The sequence below is a fragment of the Netta rufina genome (genome assembly GCF_964035555.1).
Source record: "Netta rufina genome assembly, chromosome: 13".
NCBI classification, from domain to species: domain Eukaryota; kingdom Metazoa; phylum Chordata; class Aves; order Anseriformes; family Anatidae; genus Netta; species Netta rufina.
In genome coordinates this window covers 11,467,692-11,483,881 of record NC_140136.1, presented here as the reverse complement: position 1 = coordinate 11,483,881, position 16,190 = coordinate 11,467,692, and the positions used below count along the sequence as shown (strand labels likewise).

The following is a 16,190-nucleotide window of genomic DNA, read 5'->3' as shown; positions in this document are numbered from 1 at the left end:
ACAGAAGGACTTGGGGGTTCTGGTGGATGAAAAGCTTGACATGAGCCAGCTGGGGCAGCACAGAGGGGCTGTCACCTCTCACTGATGAAGCACTGAGTGCATAAGCAAAGGCACTGGCAGTATCACTGCCTAGCCTTGTCTGGTGGCTTCAGGAGGGCCAAGGTGCTGTTTCTGTCTGAAGACAAAGAAAGCTGGCTGAGCACCATTACCTTCTTCTGCAGAACTCATAAGCAGTATCTCCAGCTCCAGGGGGAGGTCGCGCTCCATGCAGAGGTGCTGCACAAACTGCTTCCAGGTGTCAGGGCCATCTTTCTCCAGCAGGTCAAGGAGCTCTGAGACTTTTTCTCTGTGGTCGGTGATGCCATCCAAGTCCCTCAGCGTGGCCCCTGGGAGGAAGTGCTGGGAGGTCGTGAGCAGCCAGTCTTGATGGTGACTGAGGAACTCCACCAGCTGGGGGCGGATGCTTGCTATGGCTGCTTCCAGATTGAGATCATCAGTCTGGAGTAGGGGCTAGGGGGATGAAAGCAGAAAGGGTAGTAATGGGCGTGGGAACAAGAGATGCTCACCCACACGGTCCTGCTGTTATTCAGCCAGCATGGCCCTTGCTGGCTTTGTCTACCCCCTTGGTCCACCTAGGGTTTCTTATCTGCCTTAGCCTGATGGTGTTACGTGGAAAATCCTAGCCCAGACGTGAGGTAGGGCTCAGTGTTTGCCTGCGCACTGTGGTATTTCAAGGGTCAGAGCCAAATAACAAGAGTTGGTCTCTCTGGAGGCAGCCAGGGAGAAGCTCTGTTGACACCTGTATTGATGCAGTGATCTGACTCTAAGAGCCAGGTGTCTCCCAGCACAGAGGGCTCAGGAAGTCATTCTTGTTACTCATTTTATGGGGATAAACAACACTTCTGCCTTGGTGACATTGTGACCAACCTCTTCCTGTTCCTTCCAGCAGCAAAGCCATGCATAAACATTCTCCTACCTGCATTGCTGTGTGGTCAGCCTCCTTCCAGCTGTCCTATGTGCAGTCCAGCAGCATATTCAAATACAAAGGTGGTTTCTGCTTCATACCATGCCAAAGGAGTGATCCGTTAGCGGCAGGGTTTCAGCACACAGCGTCACCCCACTGCATGGTGTGTGCCTGTACACTGTAGCCTGACTTGGTGGGGATGCCTAGGAGAAATAACAAGAGGTCAGTCTGTAGATATGAAAAGGCACAGGCAATCACACAGGTCACTAATCTAGAAAGTCTGTCTTAATCCCGAGATAGCTGTGGAGCTTTCCATCTCTGGGTTGCAACCTCAGCCCAAACCCACAGTGACCATGACGTCTGAACATTTCAGGATTTACTATCCTGACTGGAGCTGGTCATCTCTGTCAACCTGCTGCTGTCAGCCCCTCCACAGAAGGTGACGCAGGGCAGCAACAGCTTGCTCAAGTCAGGTGGTCACACCAGAACGCTTGTGAAAAGCTGATTTCTGAGGCTACGCAGCTCTCTCAAGAGCATTTCAGGTGCAGGGGGCTGAAACCATCTCCTGTGCCATCCCCAGGCCTCTCAGCAGAGCCAGCAAAGGGAGCTGTTTGTCCCTGCACTGGGGATGGCACTGGCTGAAGTCCAGCCACTGCAACTGCAGGGAAAGGAATGCGGAAAGAGATTACCATCTGCGTGCCTCCAAACACCCCGGCACAGGCTAAGGCACCTTCAGGACCATGCCACTGCACTATGCCCAGCAACCTGCTGCCAGGAAAGCTGCCTACACTGAAGTCTAAAGCCAGCTCCAACTGCAAGTACCAGCACCATCTTTGCAGAATGGCCGAGAAGCAGAAGCCCCGCTGACTCCCTGGCTATCTGGAAGGGATAGTCCCTCCAGGTCCGAGACTGCTGCACATTAATATGTTTGGTGTGGAAAAATACCCCCAGTTGCCGAACATCCTCTGGGTCAGGGCAAATGAGACACTGGCCCATGCCCAGTCTCGCACCATCACACTGACAGATCTGATAGATGTCCCTTGTGCAAGGAGCCCTGCATCTCCCGTGAGCCCCAAGGAGTCTTCATGTGCAACTGTTTCCGGGCTGAGGACAGCAAAACAAAGAAAGTGAGTCAAAGCTTCTAGCCACTGACACGATGAGCATCCTCCTTCCGCTCTGCACATGCAAAAATCTGGGTTTGAGAGAAGGCCCCAAAAACAAGCAGTGGTGTCTCCCAGGAGGTCTGCGTTTAAGTGGGTACGCAGAGGAGTGGGGACGGGACAGCGGCCAACCTAGTTCAGAATATTTACCTCATCAATCCAACACGGTGCGTGCGATGCCATTCCCTGGCGTCGCTTCTTGGGCAACCCAGCAGCAAGCAGGCGCCTCATCACCACCAGGTGGGAGCCGTGCCGGGGAGCCCACCTTAGCCAGCGTTCAGCCCTCCGCTCTGATCACGCTGGTGTCTTCGTTAAATGTAAGCCACAGGTTTCAGGCTCTTTATTTTTGCCTTCTTCTTGACCCAGCCAAGGGGCAAAGTGGGAGATTTCTGTGCAGCAGAGCAGGGAACTCAAAGAGAAGGGGAAGACAGAAAGGCACTCTACTCTGGTGGGAGAGTCTCCTCTCTTTCCATCGGGAAGAACTGAATTCATCGGGGAGTTACGCTGGTGCCAGAGCCCTGCCGCTCCCTGGGGACGTGGCACGGGGAGAACATCACCTCCCAGCTCGCTGCTGGGCATGGCGTGCACCCAGGAGCAAAGAGCAGGGCTCCAGGCTGGCGCACGCGAGATCGAAGTGCTCAAGACATTCGCCCCGCTCAAGTTTAAGAAAGTGGGAAAGCTCTAGCTGGTCTCTTCCATTCCTCTGCTCCGAAAGCCAAGCAGACACCTGGTAAGAGCAGAGCCGACGATACTGTGTGCTCTTTTGCTTATTTCTGACTCTTCAAGTCACACCTGTGACACTGGTTGGCTGTTGTGCATATCCTCGTAAAATGTGATAATGCAGCATCACCGAAAAAAAAGACTATCTCGGTTCCCATTCCAGCTCATGCTTTCGAGATGTGTTACATAAAATGTGAGGAGGCTCTGGGATCCATCAAAATGGGGGCAAACATACCGATTTGTAAAAATACCCTAAATGCCTGCCATTCATATTCTAATGAAAAATGAAAGCAACAACAAAAAAATCCTGATGAAATGGCAGGAAACTTGAGCTTAGCTAGAACCAACGCTCTTCCTGGACTATTTCTGTGATGCCAAAAATGGAAGAACCGTTAATATTGCTAGAAATGACCCTGCAAGTTTTCGTTCAAAATGTTTTACTGTGAAACTTATTTTACACTATCGATTATACCAAGAACACTTTTCCTATAACTTAGAACATACAAAGGAAACCATGTCTCAACTGGAAAGCTTAAAAAGACAAAATATAAATGCTTCACATTTAAATCGTGACTTGAAACTTGAAACAAACTGTAAAATGACAGGGCTTCCTGCACAGCAAACTTAAAATCCAGTAGCCTGACCAGCTAACACTAGTGACTGTCATTTTATGTGTTCTCTGGCCAAAAACTAGAAATCTGTAGACAGCAATGCCCTGACTTTATTCCCAATACGATGGAAAACTATCTGCTTATTAACAACATATTAAAAAATAAAATAAAAAACAGACCTTAACACCAATGACAACTGTAAATCATTCAAGCAGAGCAGACACATGAATTAACAATAGACTCATACTGAAGGACAAAACAACCCTGAAAAGCCTGATGAAAGCCAATACTATACCACACAGCTCTACCACTATCACCAGACCACCAGAAAAGATGGGCAGCAACCTGCAGTAAAATGCCTCTCAGCTCGGTATGGAGTACAAAACTATCCTCCCAAGAGCCAGAAAACAATGCATCAGCAGAAACCCCACTAAAACGCAATGCAAAAATACCCCCCCACGCACCTTGGCATTCACACCATTCCCAGATACAACAAATAAAACTGAAATGTGAAGCTCCCTGTTGCAAATCTACTAACTTCTTGCGTGCCCTGAGTAGCTTGTGCTACTTACCAAAAGCCCAGAAATGGAGCAGCAGCAGCAGCACCGAAAATCAAGGGGGAATCAAAAAACAAGGGAGCTGGGGGACAATGTCCACTGCCTTGAATTCACTGCTCTCACAACGCACAATGTCTTTCAGTGTCTTTTGGAACTTGGTGAGTAACAGACAGAGTACAAAATGAAAGTAAAGAGACAGGAATTCCCCAACCCCACCTCTTCTCAACTGTGATATAAAAAAAAAAAAAAAAAAAAAAAACAACAGATGATGCAAAATATCCAACAAAAACAACCGAGGATTGTTATCCTATTCTAAAATCTACAGCTGGATGATAATTTAGGTAAAATATTTAGGGATTGCTCCAAACAAACTGGATTTGAGGGCAAACGTTCTCACTGGAGTAAGCTCTCACTTGGTTTGGTTAAGGCTCTTACAATAGAGATATTTTTTTTAAGCAAATTAGTCTGATTATTCTGGCATAAGGAAAAAATATTTATTTAACATTTGCATCGTACCTAAGAGAAAAAAAAGTGACCTGTATTTCCTTTGGACCAGGTTTAAGTGAGAATATAATATGTGAGAATGGATGTTTTGAAGAAAAATTCCATGTTTCTGAGTGTGCACAGAGAGAGACAGATCTGGCCACGTGTATGGTGACAAACAAGGTACTATAAAAATCCCTCTACGTGCCCAAGAAAGCCAGCCTGGGTAGTGCACGGCCCCATCTCCCTTCTCTGCCCCACAGCAATACCCACAAAATGTGGCTGGTGCCAGCCTGGCCAGCAGCTGCAGCAGGACTGCCAGCACGCAGAGCAGCCATGCAGTGCAAGGGGACCAAACCTTCGTCCTGCAAACTGGCAGTTATGTGCTTAAAAATTCCTCCTCTCGTGTTTCTCTGATACGTTGCTCTGGCTTGTAAAAACGGCAGCAATTGTGTTGTTTCTTTTTGACTGAAGTAACCGATTTCAGTGCTTACTGAATGAATCACCTTCTGACACACTTCTCACAATGTACTCCAAGGAAGCTTGGCCCAAAGGGGTTGGCAGGACCCGAGCACAAAAGACATTTCTAGCAGCAGGTCCGACCTTGAGTTTGGAGAGGGGAAAGCCGGGGGCCAGCCCAGGCCCCCAAGCCCCCAGACCACCAGGAATGAGCTGGGGCTGCACCGGGCTCCCCGCGGCCGGCCAAGAGCTCTGCCCCGACACCTTTCCGGACAATGCTGCGACAGGACAAAGGCCCAGGAGTTGCTGGAGGACGTCTGCGCCCCGACACTCGCCCCTGCTCCGTATGGCCAACGCCGCGAGGAGCCGGGCTGGGAGCCACAGTGGGCACCAGCCCCTCGCCCTTCCCCAGCTTGACACCACAGCTACCCACCAAGCACACCACCTCCGCCCTCACATCCGTGCCACGACGCTGCCGCACACGAGGGGCGCAGATACCTCACCCAGGACCCCACATAGCCATAAGAAAGGGAGAGCAATCCAGCACCCCAGCGAGCCCCCCCGTCCCTCCCGGGGCCGCCCTCCCGCAGCACTCACCCGGCCGCCTGCCCTGCATTGCCCGGCCGGCTCGCATCGCGCCGTGAGCTCCGGGCTGCCCCACCGCGGCCGTCCGAAAGCGAAAGCTGCGGGGCTCAGGCTTTTCCAGGAAAGCACGTGGGGCTGCCGCTGCGGCTCCCCGCCAGGGCCGGCCCCGGCGACGCGCGGCTCTCGGTGCTGCCCTCACGGCCAGCCCGCGGCCGGGCTCCCCTAAGCCCCCGGCGGCGTGGGACCGCCATTTTGCGGAGGGGCTGGCGGCGAGGGGCCGCAGCCCTCACCGGCGACCACCGTGTGGTGCGAAGGAGGTCTGGGTGCTTCAGGCTCCTTCCCTCAGCACTGGAGTGCCTGCTCTCTGCTTAGGTTGGCTGTTTGGGCTCAGCCCTCACACCCCATATCCCCAGCTGGCACACCGCAGCAGAGCGAGGCACCTCCAAAAAAAGTGTCTTTTCAACCATTTATTTTCCATTAGTACTTGTCACTCTAATGGGTTGTCATTCAAGAAGAGCAGGTGGCTCCAGCTTGTCAGAATTTTTTCCCCCTGGTCATGGAGAGTGGGGAAACATCACCTCTGGAAAGCTGGGAGCACGGACCACCAGCCTTTGGCCAGCACCAAACCTGCCAGCAGAGGCAGTGGGCAGGGTGGAGGGAGGTGGAAAGTTGCCACCTCTACTGGTGACACATTGAAATCTCAATAACCAAAGTAATTAAGCAGGTATTCTTTATTACAGCACCAGGTGCGTGGCAGATCGCTCTGCCTAACACACACAGGGTTACTGGCAGTGTGCTTATGTCAATGGCATATATACATATATATAAACATTTTCATTTCATTTCATTTCGTGTCTCCTGCATATTCATTACATCTCCACAGACTCATTAACATAGGTTCCTACCCCTGTTCACATACACATAGAGTCCTTGGGTGGTCATCCAGCCTACTCTGGTGGTCTTTTTACTCTGGTGGTCTTTTGATGAAGGCCAGAAATCCTCCTTGCTGCTAAACTTCTGACCCTTCCTTTCTCTGACAGACTTAAAAAGTCCAATCCAGTTCTTGCTGGTTCTATTACCTGTGTGCATGCAGCCTTTTCCTCCCATGTCTTTAGGGTCATCCTGACAGCATAGTCCCTGTCTCAGTCCTGTCCTTGTGGTTGATACACATCATACAACTGTATTAGCTAAAACCTGCAAAATCAACATCCTTTACCTGGTGAGGAACTGGCACAGGCTGCCTAGAGAAGCTGTGGATGCTCCATCCCTGGAGATATTCAAGGCCAGGTTGGATGAGGCCCTGGGCAACCTGATCTAGTGGATGGCATCCCTGCCTATGGCAGGGGGGTTGGAAGTGAATGGTCATTAATGGCCTTTCCAACCCAAGCTGTTCTATGATTCTATGATAACCTCTTGTGGGTGCCATGGACCAAACTATAAAATTGGTACATGGAAGATATCCTGGCCTCCTTTCCCACACTAGGCTGGAACAAGATAAAGTCTTCCTCTGTCTTTGTTAATATGATCATTACATTCTTGTATTTGTCATTTGAGCTGTCTTCCTAATAATAAGATGAATTTTAAAGAAAGGAAGCATGAATCGGTACAGGAAAATGACTGAGCCACTTCAGCTTAAAGATTGCATTATAGTAGAAAGAAACAGGAACCTGCTGTCTGAATAGATACTTATAATTTCTCTTATAATCTCTTTGGCTTCCTTACTGTTTTTATTACTTTTGTTAAGTTTGCTTGGCCAGTACCCCCACAACATGAACATGATTTGCCCAGAACTCTACACCATGTTTTGAACTCTGTAAAGAAAGTAGCCAGGACATGAGATCTCTTATTAAACTGCTCTCCAAATTCACATTCCACTGTCTTCAGCTATACCCAGGTCTTGTAATATCACTGCTTCTGAGCTTACTTACAGTTTGGTAATGTCATGTGAATGGCTGAAGTATGCCAAAATCATGAACTCTTTGGCTCATAGTTGAGCCAAAAAAAAAAAAAAAAAAAAAAAACACAAACACAGAATCAGCACAAAAGATGCTAGGTTTCTAAAGTGTAACGAGAGATACCAAATGATTGGTAAAGCCTGTTTCTGCTGGCTTCTCTGAGTGCTAACCCAGTGCCAATGGCCTTTAAGAATTCAACTCTTACTTGTAAGCTCCTCAGAATCTCCTTTAAAGATCCTGAAGGATCCTTAAACAGCAACATGTGTGGAGGTGCAGACTTCAAGATCTTTGCTTAGTGGATATACAACTGCACAGAAACTGGAGCATTTCTCGGGAAAAGAAAAAAAATCAGCAGAAGCTGATTTAAGTCAGCTTGTCTTTTAATCATTTCACATGCAATCACTGTTTGTACACAATTTCCTACGCTCCTTCAAGAAGAGACCAGTTCTAAAATCCTTTCTGAAGAAAGTCAAGCAGCAAATGATTTGGGAAGCTAAAGTCAAGTTGTACAATTAGGTATCCCTAAAAAAAGGGGAGAGAAAAAAGTATTATTCAAGTATTACACATATGACTATTATATTATTACTACCACACTCCCACAAAGGGTTAGAGCCAGAACTCTGCTTACCTTTCTTGTGATGATCTCAGGATTTCTGATCTCAAATAAATGAAGCCCTTTGCTGTTCATCAGTGAGGTCAAAGCTGGTTCAATCCCTGTGGAATCAGTACAACCATCCAGTTATGGTTACAGCTCTCCTGGCTTGCTGCTCATTATGTACTGTGACCTTGTCTGTCTGTTGCCAAAAGTTAATTGTGCCCCAACGCCCCATGACCTTCAGCCTGATGGAAAACTGATTTTCCTGTATCCCACCCATTTACAAAGGTGAAATTTTTCCTATTTCCCATGTGAATGTAACAGAAACTTGCACCACTGATGTGAAATGTTCCTCAAGTACCCCAGGCAGTAAGGATTATTACTGGACTTTTGCAGTACACGGGTTTAGAAGATCTGATGATAGATGCTTTACAAAGTATGTTGGCACTTCCTTGAAGAGAAAACTCACTTGAAATCACTTCTGGGATCCCGACAACTGAGATCATTTTCTGCAGGAAGTTTCTTATGGACTGGTCATTCTGAAAGTCATAAAATTGATACAAAAAAAAATCAAGTTGTAGTTTAGCAACAAATGTCCTAAAGAATACTTGCTTAGGACTTACCTCACTTGGATCAGCTGCCCATTTAAAAACTTTAAATTCTATCCTGAAGGGGAGGGAAAAAAGGGCAAAAAAAAAAAAGGTTAAGAAGAGCTGCAGAAATGTTTTTGTGCTGCTTTCAGACATGGGCTAAAAGGAGGAATGGAACACTCAGGAAACCTCAGTACTGACCTGGAATCCACAGGCTGCAAAATGAGTTTCTTTTCTGCATAGGCAGCTTGTATAGTGACTGTGATTTCCTGCACAGAGATGAACAGTGAAGTTTAGATGTAGCTCCACGTGCCTTGCAGCTGAGAGGTCTTATCTGGAATTTCTGGTTTACTTGCTATAAGCCAGAGCTTATCATCCTTCTGGCTTCACCTCCAGATATCACCAGGGGAGGTCTATGTTTTCCTTCTCCATTTGTGTGCCACAACTCCTCAAAAAGAGTCTGGTCTACCCTCAGACATTGATTTGCTTTTGTGCAGCGTTCAGTGCCCATGCCAGCCCATAATCACAAGGCTGCACAAGCCATGCTGTCTTATTGTCATGTTACAATTACAGCAAGGGTGTTGGCATTTTTTTCTACCGCCTTATATTCAGTATAAAGCACTTTGGGGTAAACCAGTGTAACCAGGAACTTTCACACAGGCACACAGAGGAAAAGCTTTGCATCCTTCACAGCTGTATTTTCTCTTTCAGAGGCAACCATCCTCTAGGCAGGGGCTAGAGATAGAACTGGGAAGCTAGGAGACTTCAGAAAATAAATAGATTCCCATGGTGCTTTCATGCTTTCATTCTCTCCTAAAATACCACAGTTAGAGGAGTTTCTGATGTGGTGTTTAATAGGGACACACCAGGGCTTTGTGGTGCTGCACTTACCACCTTGCATACCAACAGTGGGCTGGTCTAATAGAGACGCTGAGCCAACAGGGTCACTATCATCATTCCCAGCCCCAAATGTCACAGGAAGAGACTGCTGTGCTGAAAGAAATTGGTACGCCTTCTCCACTTCCCATGGGTTAGCCACCACCCCTGCCCAAAGTGTTCCTAGTTGTTGCTATCCCCAAGCACCCAGCATGGTACAGACTCAGGACGGAGCTTTTCCAAAGGTCTTCACAGTCAGGAGAAGCAAGAACAGACCTTCTCCATGTACAGAACCATCAGGGACTCTTCTCCTGGGGGAAAGATGTTGATCTCCACTGCTACCAAGGACTTCACAACTGTCCCCTCAGGCTGGAGAGAGATTTCGGGATGGGTGAGACTCCACACCTTGGCCACAGAATCATTATAGGAGGTGCCTTGAAAAATCTGGTCAAATAAAGAGCAAGAGAGGAGTAAGATTTTTGCCATGCTGCTTCCCAATTTCGTAAAACCTTGCCACACATCTACACATCTAAAACACATCTACACGCGCTTTATGGTTCCCAACTCCCACTCCACTTGTTCTAAGCCCAACAACTCAGATGGGTTTCAGTGAAGCTCTGTCAACACGGAGGGTGGAGAAATCCTCAAAAAGCACAACTTCTCTGTCAACCCCTCATTTCACCATCAGCCAAGACTCATAAATTGTTGTGGGAAGGACACGAGATGTTACAGTTTAAATGAATCAATTTGAAAAGTTTTTTGCTTGACAAAATGCTCTGAATAGAATCAAAAGTTACCAACTGCACCGCCTTCTGCTGTACTTCAGTGTCTTCAATTTCAAACAGTGCCTTCAGAAACAAACCAGAAACAGGTTGTTAAAAAAAATAAAATAAAAAATGGAAGAGGAGGTTATGGTTAGCCCCAGCCCAGCCTGGATGGGGCAGAGCATGGATGTGTGGCTTGCAGCATGTCCAGAGGAATGGTTTCTCCTGAATTCACCCCCTCTCTACCTCAGTACTCCTACATAAATTCATGTCACTTTACAACTCAGAAGAGAAGTTTTCTATCATCCGATGTTATCACTCTAAGGGAGAGCACTACCTGGTAGCCTGCAGCTAAGAAGGTACCCGTTTCTGATCAGGTCCACGTGTAGAGACTGACTGTGGATTTCAATCTACAAAAATCGGCTCTCACCAAAACCTGAAGTTCAGAGAATTTTTACTCTCCCCCCAAAATACAATGCTATGCAATGGTAAGGAGGGAACCACCCCTGAAAGTCACCTGCAACTTCTTCCCACTGATGTTCATCACCAGGCGTTCATCTAGGAAAGCTGCTGAAGCCAGGGAGTTGAGGATGTGTTCGGACAGCCAGAAGTAGAGCATTCGGGACTCGGAGAGCAGTGATGGGGAGAAAACAGAGTCACTGAAGACATCAGAGTAGTTCTTGTACATGACAAGGCCCTTTAAAAGAAAGCAAGGAGAAGGTATCTGCCCCTGCTGCAGATACCCTTGGCTGCAGTACAGAAGCACTGCCTGCAGCGAGGAGCCAGCCCTTCCCAGCCCTCCAGCTAACACCACGAGCAGAAAACCTTCTGTCTGAGCAGCCTGGGATACTTTACCTTGTGGTGTGATTCGAGGTAATTTGCTTTTATTAAAGGATCTGATGCAAGGGAGATATCAAGTCTGATATCCTCATCCCGGACAAAATTTGCTGCCAGAATAAAACACAACAAGCTCACATCAGAAATACCAACTGTAAGCAGAACTTGCAACATTTTCTTTTGGGGCTTGCTGCAGAAGGTGGCTGGGGAGTTATAAGAGGAATGTGCACAAGGATGGGATGGGTGGATGGGGGTCCCACTCCTCTAAATGCTAGTGCTGATCCTTCCACTGCTCACTGTGGTTTAGTTTTGCCACTGGGACACAGAGATAGTTACTCAGTTTTATACTTTGCCCCTTTTCTGTGACATTTGGGACTAGGAACTGTCAAAAAATCTTCTGCAGGTCGATAAAGATGCTGCAGTATCTCAGCCCTGGTTTCCAAAGCATGTTCCTATTCGAACTAACATCAGTCCTGCAGCTATTCTGCATCTGCCATCATTAAATAATGAAGGAGAAATACATTAGGAACTGAAACATGTCTTTGGACCAGTGCAATCACCCATAACATCAACCTGATGTAGGAAATCATAGCATAAGATAGCCAAGGTTTATTTTGCTGCTGTCTGGGAGTTGGCATCCCATACAGACTTTCAATATATTTTTTTGGTGGATGTGGTTACTGCCCTGCTGGGGCTCGGATATTAAGAGCTACGTGTAAAGAAAGCAAGCAGAAAAACAAGGACAGTTACCTGCTAGGTCATGGACATAATTGGCCAGCACCCGGGCAACATAATTGATCTCATTGCACACCTACAAGAGGAAAGAAAAGAAAAACTGAGGGGGAAGGTGGATTTGGAGGGGCACCTTTGCCAGGAGGGGGTCTCTGGACAGGTGAGGCAGAGCTGGGGGCTGGCAGGCAGGGTCTGCACCATCAGCACAGCCTTTTTGCCTTTCTTATTTGTCATTAAGCGTGTTGATGTTATCTTGCAGGCATATATGAACAGAGGAACACGTGGCACAAACCAACCTTTCCTCCATATTACCTCTCTCTTGAGAACAAACTTCAAAGTGAAGGAGATGAAATCTGTGAAGAGCTGCTTCAACCAGCCCGGCCTGCGGGAGACAGGGAGCGTGGTCAGGGACAGCCCCGGGTCCCGCAGCAGGACCCGTGGCTGAGCACCCAAGGCCCTGTTCTGGAGGGGACCAGACTCACTCCTTGTCTCCTTGGAGGTGAAGTGTCAGTTTGTGGAACGACAGGTAGCAGTCTGAAGCATCAGCAGCCACCTGGTCCTCCTGGCACACTGCATGGGATAAGGAAAAAGAAGAGAGGTAGCTGGCATACTCCAGGGACAGTGCCGAGACAGCGCTGACCTGGAGCTGCAGGAGGGCTGTCAGAGCTCCCTGCACCTCCTGCTGGAGGTTTCCAAAAGATCTGGGACGCTGCAGAGCAGGGGCAGGTGGGGATACTTTGCACGCAGAGGGAGGCTTCTGCTCACAGCTCTTAGAGTCCAGCCAAGTCATGCAGTCGGGGACTCGGTTGTGTCCTAACATCACTCGGCAGGACCTGGCCAGCTGCATGCTGCCCACAACCAGGGGGCAGGGGGCAGGTTAAGTCATATCACAAAAAAGTTTGGAAATTGCAATATGTTGCAATATGTGTGGCTTCATGCTGCTTTCCCCAGGAGTTTACCAGAGACAGGAAAACACATTTTGATGCACATGTAGCAATCCAAATCCCTCTCACTCCTTATGGGAGGTGGAGGAGTATGGATTGCCTGTTCCCCTTGGTGGAAGCCCTGTACTATCAACCTTCCCAAAGACAACACTTCATTCCCGAGCACTCCTTGGGCCTGACCTAGGGACATCTGAAAAAGCAGACTGCACAGATGTGCACGCCTCCTGCAACAAAGCTATAATTTGGCAAACTCATTTGAAACATCCCAATATGTGTTTTATTTTCCAAGTCATCCTGAACTGCAGGAGATGAACGGCTGATCCTGAAGGCACTCCAGAAGGCCAGGCAGTCCTTCACTTTCTGCTGGTGCATCCCAGCATTACCTTGCTGAAATGGTTTGTACCAGCTCCCTCCTCTCAGGCTGTTAGGATTACGAACATTTTGAGGGCCAGCTTGGCTCCAGCCCGGTGTGCAGGGTGGCAGAGGCAGGTGCCACCTGGTCCCCACTGAGGTGCATGGAGCCAGCGCCTGCTTGGGTGGAAACAACTGTGCAAAGGTCCCTATGGCTCGTGGTCCCCAGCTGTTACTTACTCAGTTTAATGTTTATCTGCAGGTCGATGGAAGACTCGATTTCAAAATCAACTGAATGAAAAAGCTGTAGACTGTAGGGGCAGAAAAGAGGACATTCATCAATGGCACACGCATGTGGGAGCAGCTTTTCCTGACTGCACTCTAGCCACAGGGCAGGTTTCTTTCGCAGCACCTTTTACATTGTTCCTTGCACCACGGTGTGCAAAACCCTGGCACGCAGCAGCCCACCTCAAATAATCTGGCTTTAAACCATTGCAAGCAACCACTTAAGAGAACAGGAACATTAAAACCATTTGTACTGCACGCAGATGACATTTACAGAGCAACGATGGGGAGGGAAAAAAGTCAGCTGGTACATTTTAGCCTTTTCATCTCGTGCAAGAGGCAACGGTGAGGACAGAGAGGCAAAAAGTGACATGAGAAAAAGAGCGATGGGGGCAAGCAGCACTGCTGGCATATAACATACTGCCTTGCTCAGGCTCCCTTTGTAAGGGAGCCAGAGGAGCACAGCCCCTCTACCTTCACCCACACTGTGGGCTGCCTCAGCCTGGGGGCAGTGGCAGGATCCTGCGGTGCTCAGCCCCCAGGTACTTACAACCAGGCCCCAGCATAGCCGTAGGTCAGGGTGCCCTTGAAAACGGCCGTCACATTTTTAATGGCAATGTCGATGGCATCGTTCTCCTTGAGCTCCACCTCACTCTGCTCGATGGACAAATCGTTGACCTGGATGCTAAAAATGACCAAAAAAAAAAAAAAAACAAACAAAAATGAATTGTTCCCTGTGGGCACTTTTTATGACTGGGTGCACCAGGTTTGCTCCTGAGGTTTCTGTGGGATTTGTGCCAGCTCTGGGAAGCACCAGGGAGCTCAGCCTCGGTGCACGGCTCCTCCCCTGCTACACACTTCCATACACATCTAGGGATCACTTGAACGCTTGAAGCTGGGAACACACAGCTGCGTGCTTTGTAAAAAACTCTATTTTATTGTAGTGCTCTTTTTTTTTTTCAGTAGCAGTTACAGCAGGAAATCTACCCCGTGTTTGCATCATTGCATTAGTCATTTCCAAATAATCCCCCTGTTGGTAACACGGTGAAACCCAGCTGTCCTTGTCGCGGAGCAGGTCCTGTGCTGAGGGGTGTTCCAGCAAGGACGAGCCCTTGGCACCACCTATCGACAACAGCCCTGAGAGCTGGACAGCCCCTTCCAGCCCCGGGACTGCACTCCCTGTCCTGCTTTTCAGAGACCTGCTCTTCTCTGCTTCCTCGCTGTCCTCCCAGGGAGCTGGAAAAGCTCTCAAAAAACGCACGAACAGCCTAAACCTTCACGTGCAAATGACTTGTCTGAAAGGCCTAGATAAGAAAGTGCATCTCTGTCTTTGCTTTCTCACATAATTACTGAACCAAAGCTCCCTTCCCAGGCCAACATTCCCTGCCCTCCACCAGCCCACGGTGCCCCAGCCCAGGGGCTCAGCGATACTCACTTGCTTAGCCCGTAAGCCACCTTGCCGAGGAGCCGCACGGACCTTTCCCCGGTGATGTTTGGGAAGTTGGCATTCCTGAAGGCTGCTTGAATGACCTGTGCTGTTTCCTGGTTCACTGTCGGTGGAAGAAAAGAGCAAAGATAGCCAAAGTGCAGTCCCTTTGAGCTGCAGAATCAGGTCTGCACCTGGGATTAAAGCACACGCCACATCTGTGCCATCAGGGCAGATTTTGGCAAGGTCAAAGCTGTTCTTCTCTTTGTGCTGCACCAGCCATTGACTTTACCCTTGGGCTTTGTTCTGTTGCTGCTTGCAGAGATTACCGGCAGCTGCTGGGGCTCCAAAGAAAAGCTTCTGAGACTGAACTTTCTGCGCCCATTTTCCTAAAATTATCCAGCCTGTACCAGCCTTGGGCACATAGCTAAGGGACAAGTTTTGGGCAGGCATTTTTCCTTCCAGAAATACCCACTCTTATTCATGCACTATCATCAGAGAGGATGGGATAGAGCTGAGTCCACCTTTTGCAGAAATTCTTCCCCCACCCACAGAGCCCCCAAGCCCTTGAAAAAACAGCAACAACGAATAAACAAAGGGGGAAAAAAAGAAAAGAAAAAAAGAAAAAAACAGCAGTGAAACCTCACTTCTCCCCTTCTGCAGACTGATCCCCAAGAGACAAGATTCCCGTGAGGCAAAAAGTCCATCACTGGTTAGCTCCAGATCTTCCGTCCCACCAGCCTGGGCACCATCCCTACCTCCCAGGCAGGTAGCAGCACCTTGCCAGAAGAGCAGTTTCCACGAGAGCCAGGGAAGCGAGAAATCCCCTCACCTGGCTCTACCTTCTGACGGAGAGGCAAAACACAGTCCCGCACGGCGGGCACTTACACAGCAACGCCGCGGGTTTGGTCATCCTGCAGACGATCCCCGTGGCTCTGTCAGGGACTGGCCCAAACTCACAGGCTGCTGCTGTGTGGACGAGCACTAGCAAGATCCCGACGAAGATCCCAGAAGATCCCAGCCTCATCCTGCCAGCCCAGAGCATCCCCAGACAGAGCAGAGAGCGCTGAGAAGTGACTGATTCTCGCCTGGCCAAGGCTGCTTTCATACCTCCAAGCGGAGCTCGTTCAAAGCAGGACATGACCTGCTTCCTCTGGTTATCAAAACTCATCACACATTTCCTAATCTGCCTATAGCTTCCTCAGCCCCCGTCAAGTCGCACGTTGCCTTCCTCCCGCAGCTGGCGCTTGGGCTGCAGGACGTGGCTCTCCTGCCAAGACTGCAGAGCTCGGGGGA

General features: G+C 48.9%; 2 protein-coding genes across 2 annotated transcripts in view; both read right to left on the bottom strand.

Moving 5' to 3' along the window:
• Positions 1-5,620, bottom strand: part of NLRC5 (NLR family CARD domain containing 5) — a 48,214-nt gene extending 42,594 nt beyond the window's left edge. The window contains exons 1-3 of the mRNA XM_084294733.1: positions 5,552-5,620; positions 977-1,167; positions 210-510 (exon numbers count right to left, since the gene is read on the bottom strand). Of these exons, the coding sequence (XP_084150859.1) occupies positions 210-510; positions 977-982 (307 nt within the window). The 5' untranslated portion in view covers positions 983-1,167; positions 5,552-5,620. The remainder of the gene's footprint in view (positions 1-209; positions 511-976; positions 1,168-5,551) is intronic.
• A 2,321-nt stretch (positions 5,621-7,941) lies between these two features.
• CETP (cholesteryl ester transfer protein) lies at positions 7,942-15,939 on the bottom strand (the record flags this gene model as incomplete). Its single annotated transcript, XM_084294582.1, has 16 exons — positions 7,942-8,016; positions 8,123-8,208; positions 8,559-8,628; positions 8,713-8,755; positions 8,881-8,948; positions 9,832-9,999; positions 10,353-10,403; positions 10,837-11,016; positions 11,175-11,266; positions 11,907-11,967; positions 12,201-12,270; positions 12,371-12,458; positions 13,424-13,494; positions 14,019-14,153; positions 14,904-15,024; positions 15,783-15,939. 16 exons carry the CDS (start codon positions 15,937-15,939, stop codon positions 7,942-7,944), a joined length of 1,536 nt encoding a protein of 511 aa, XP_084150708.1.
• Between the last annotated feature and the right edge of the window lie 251 nt (positions 15,940-16,190).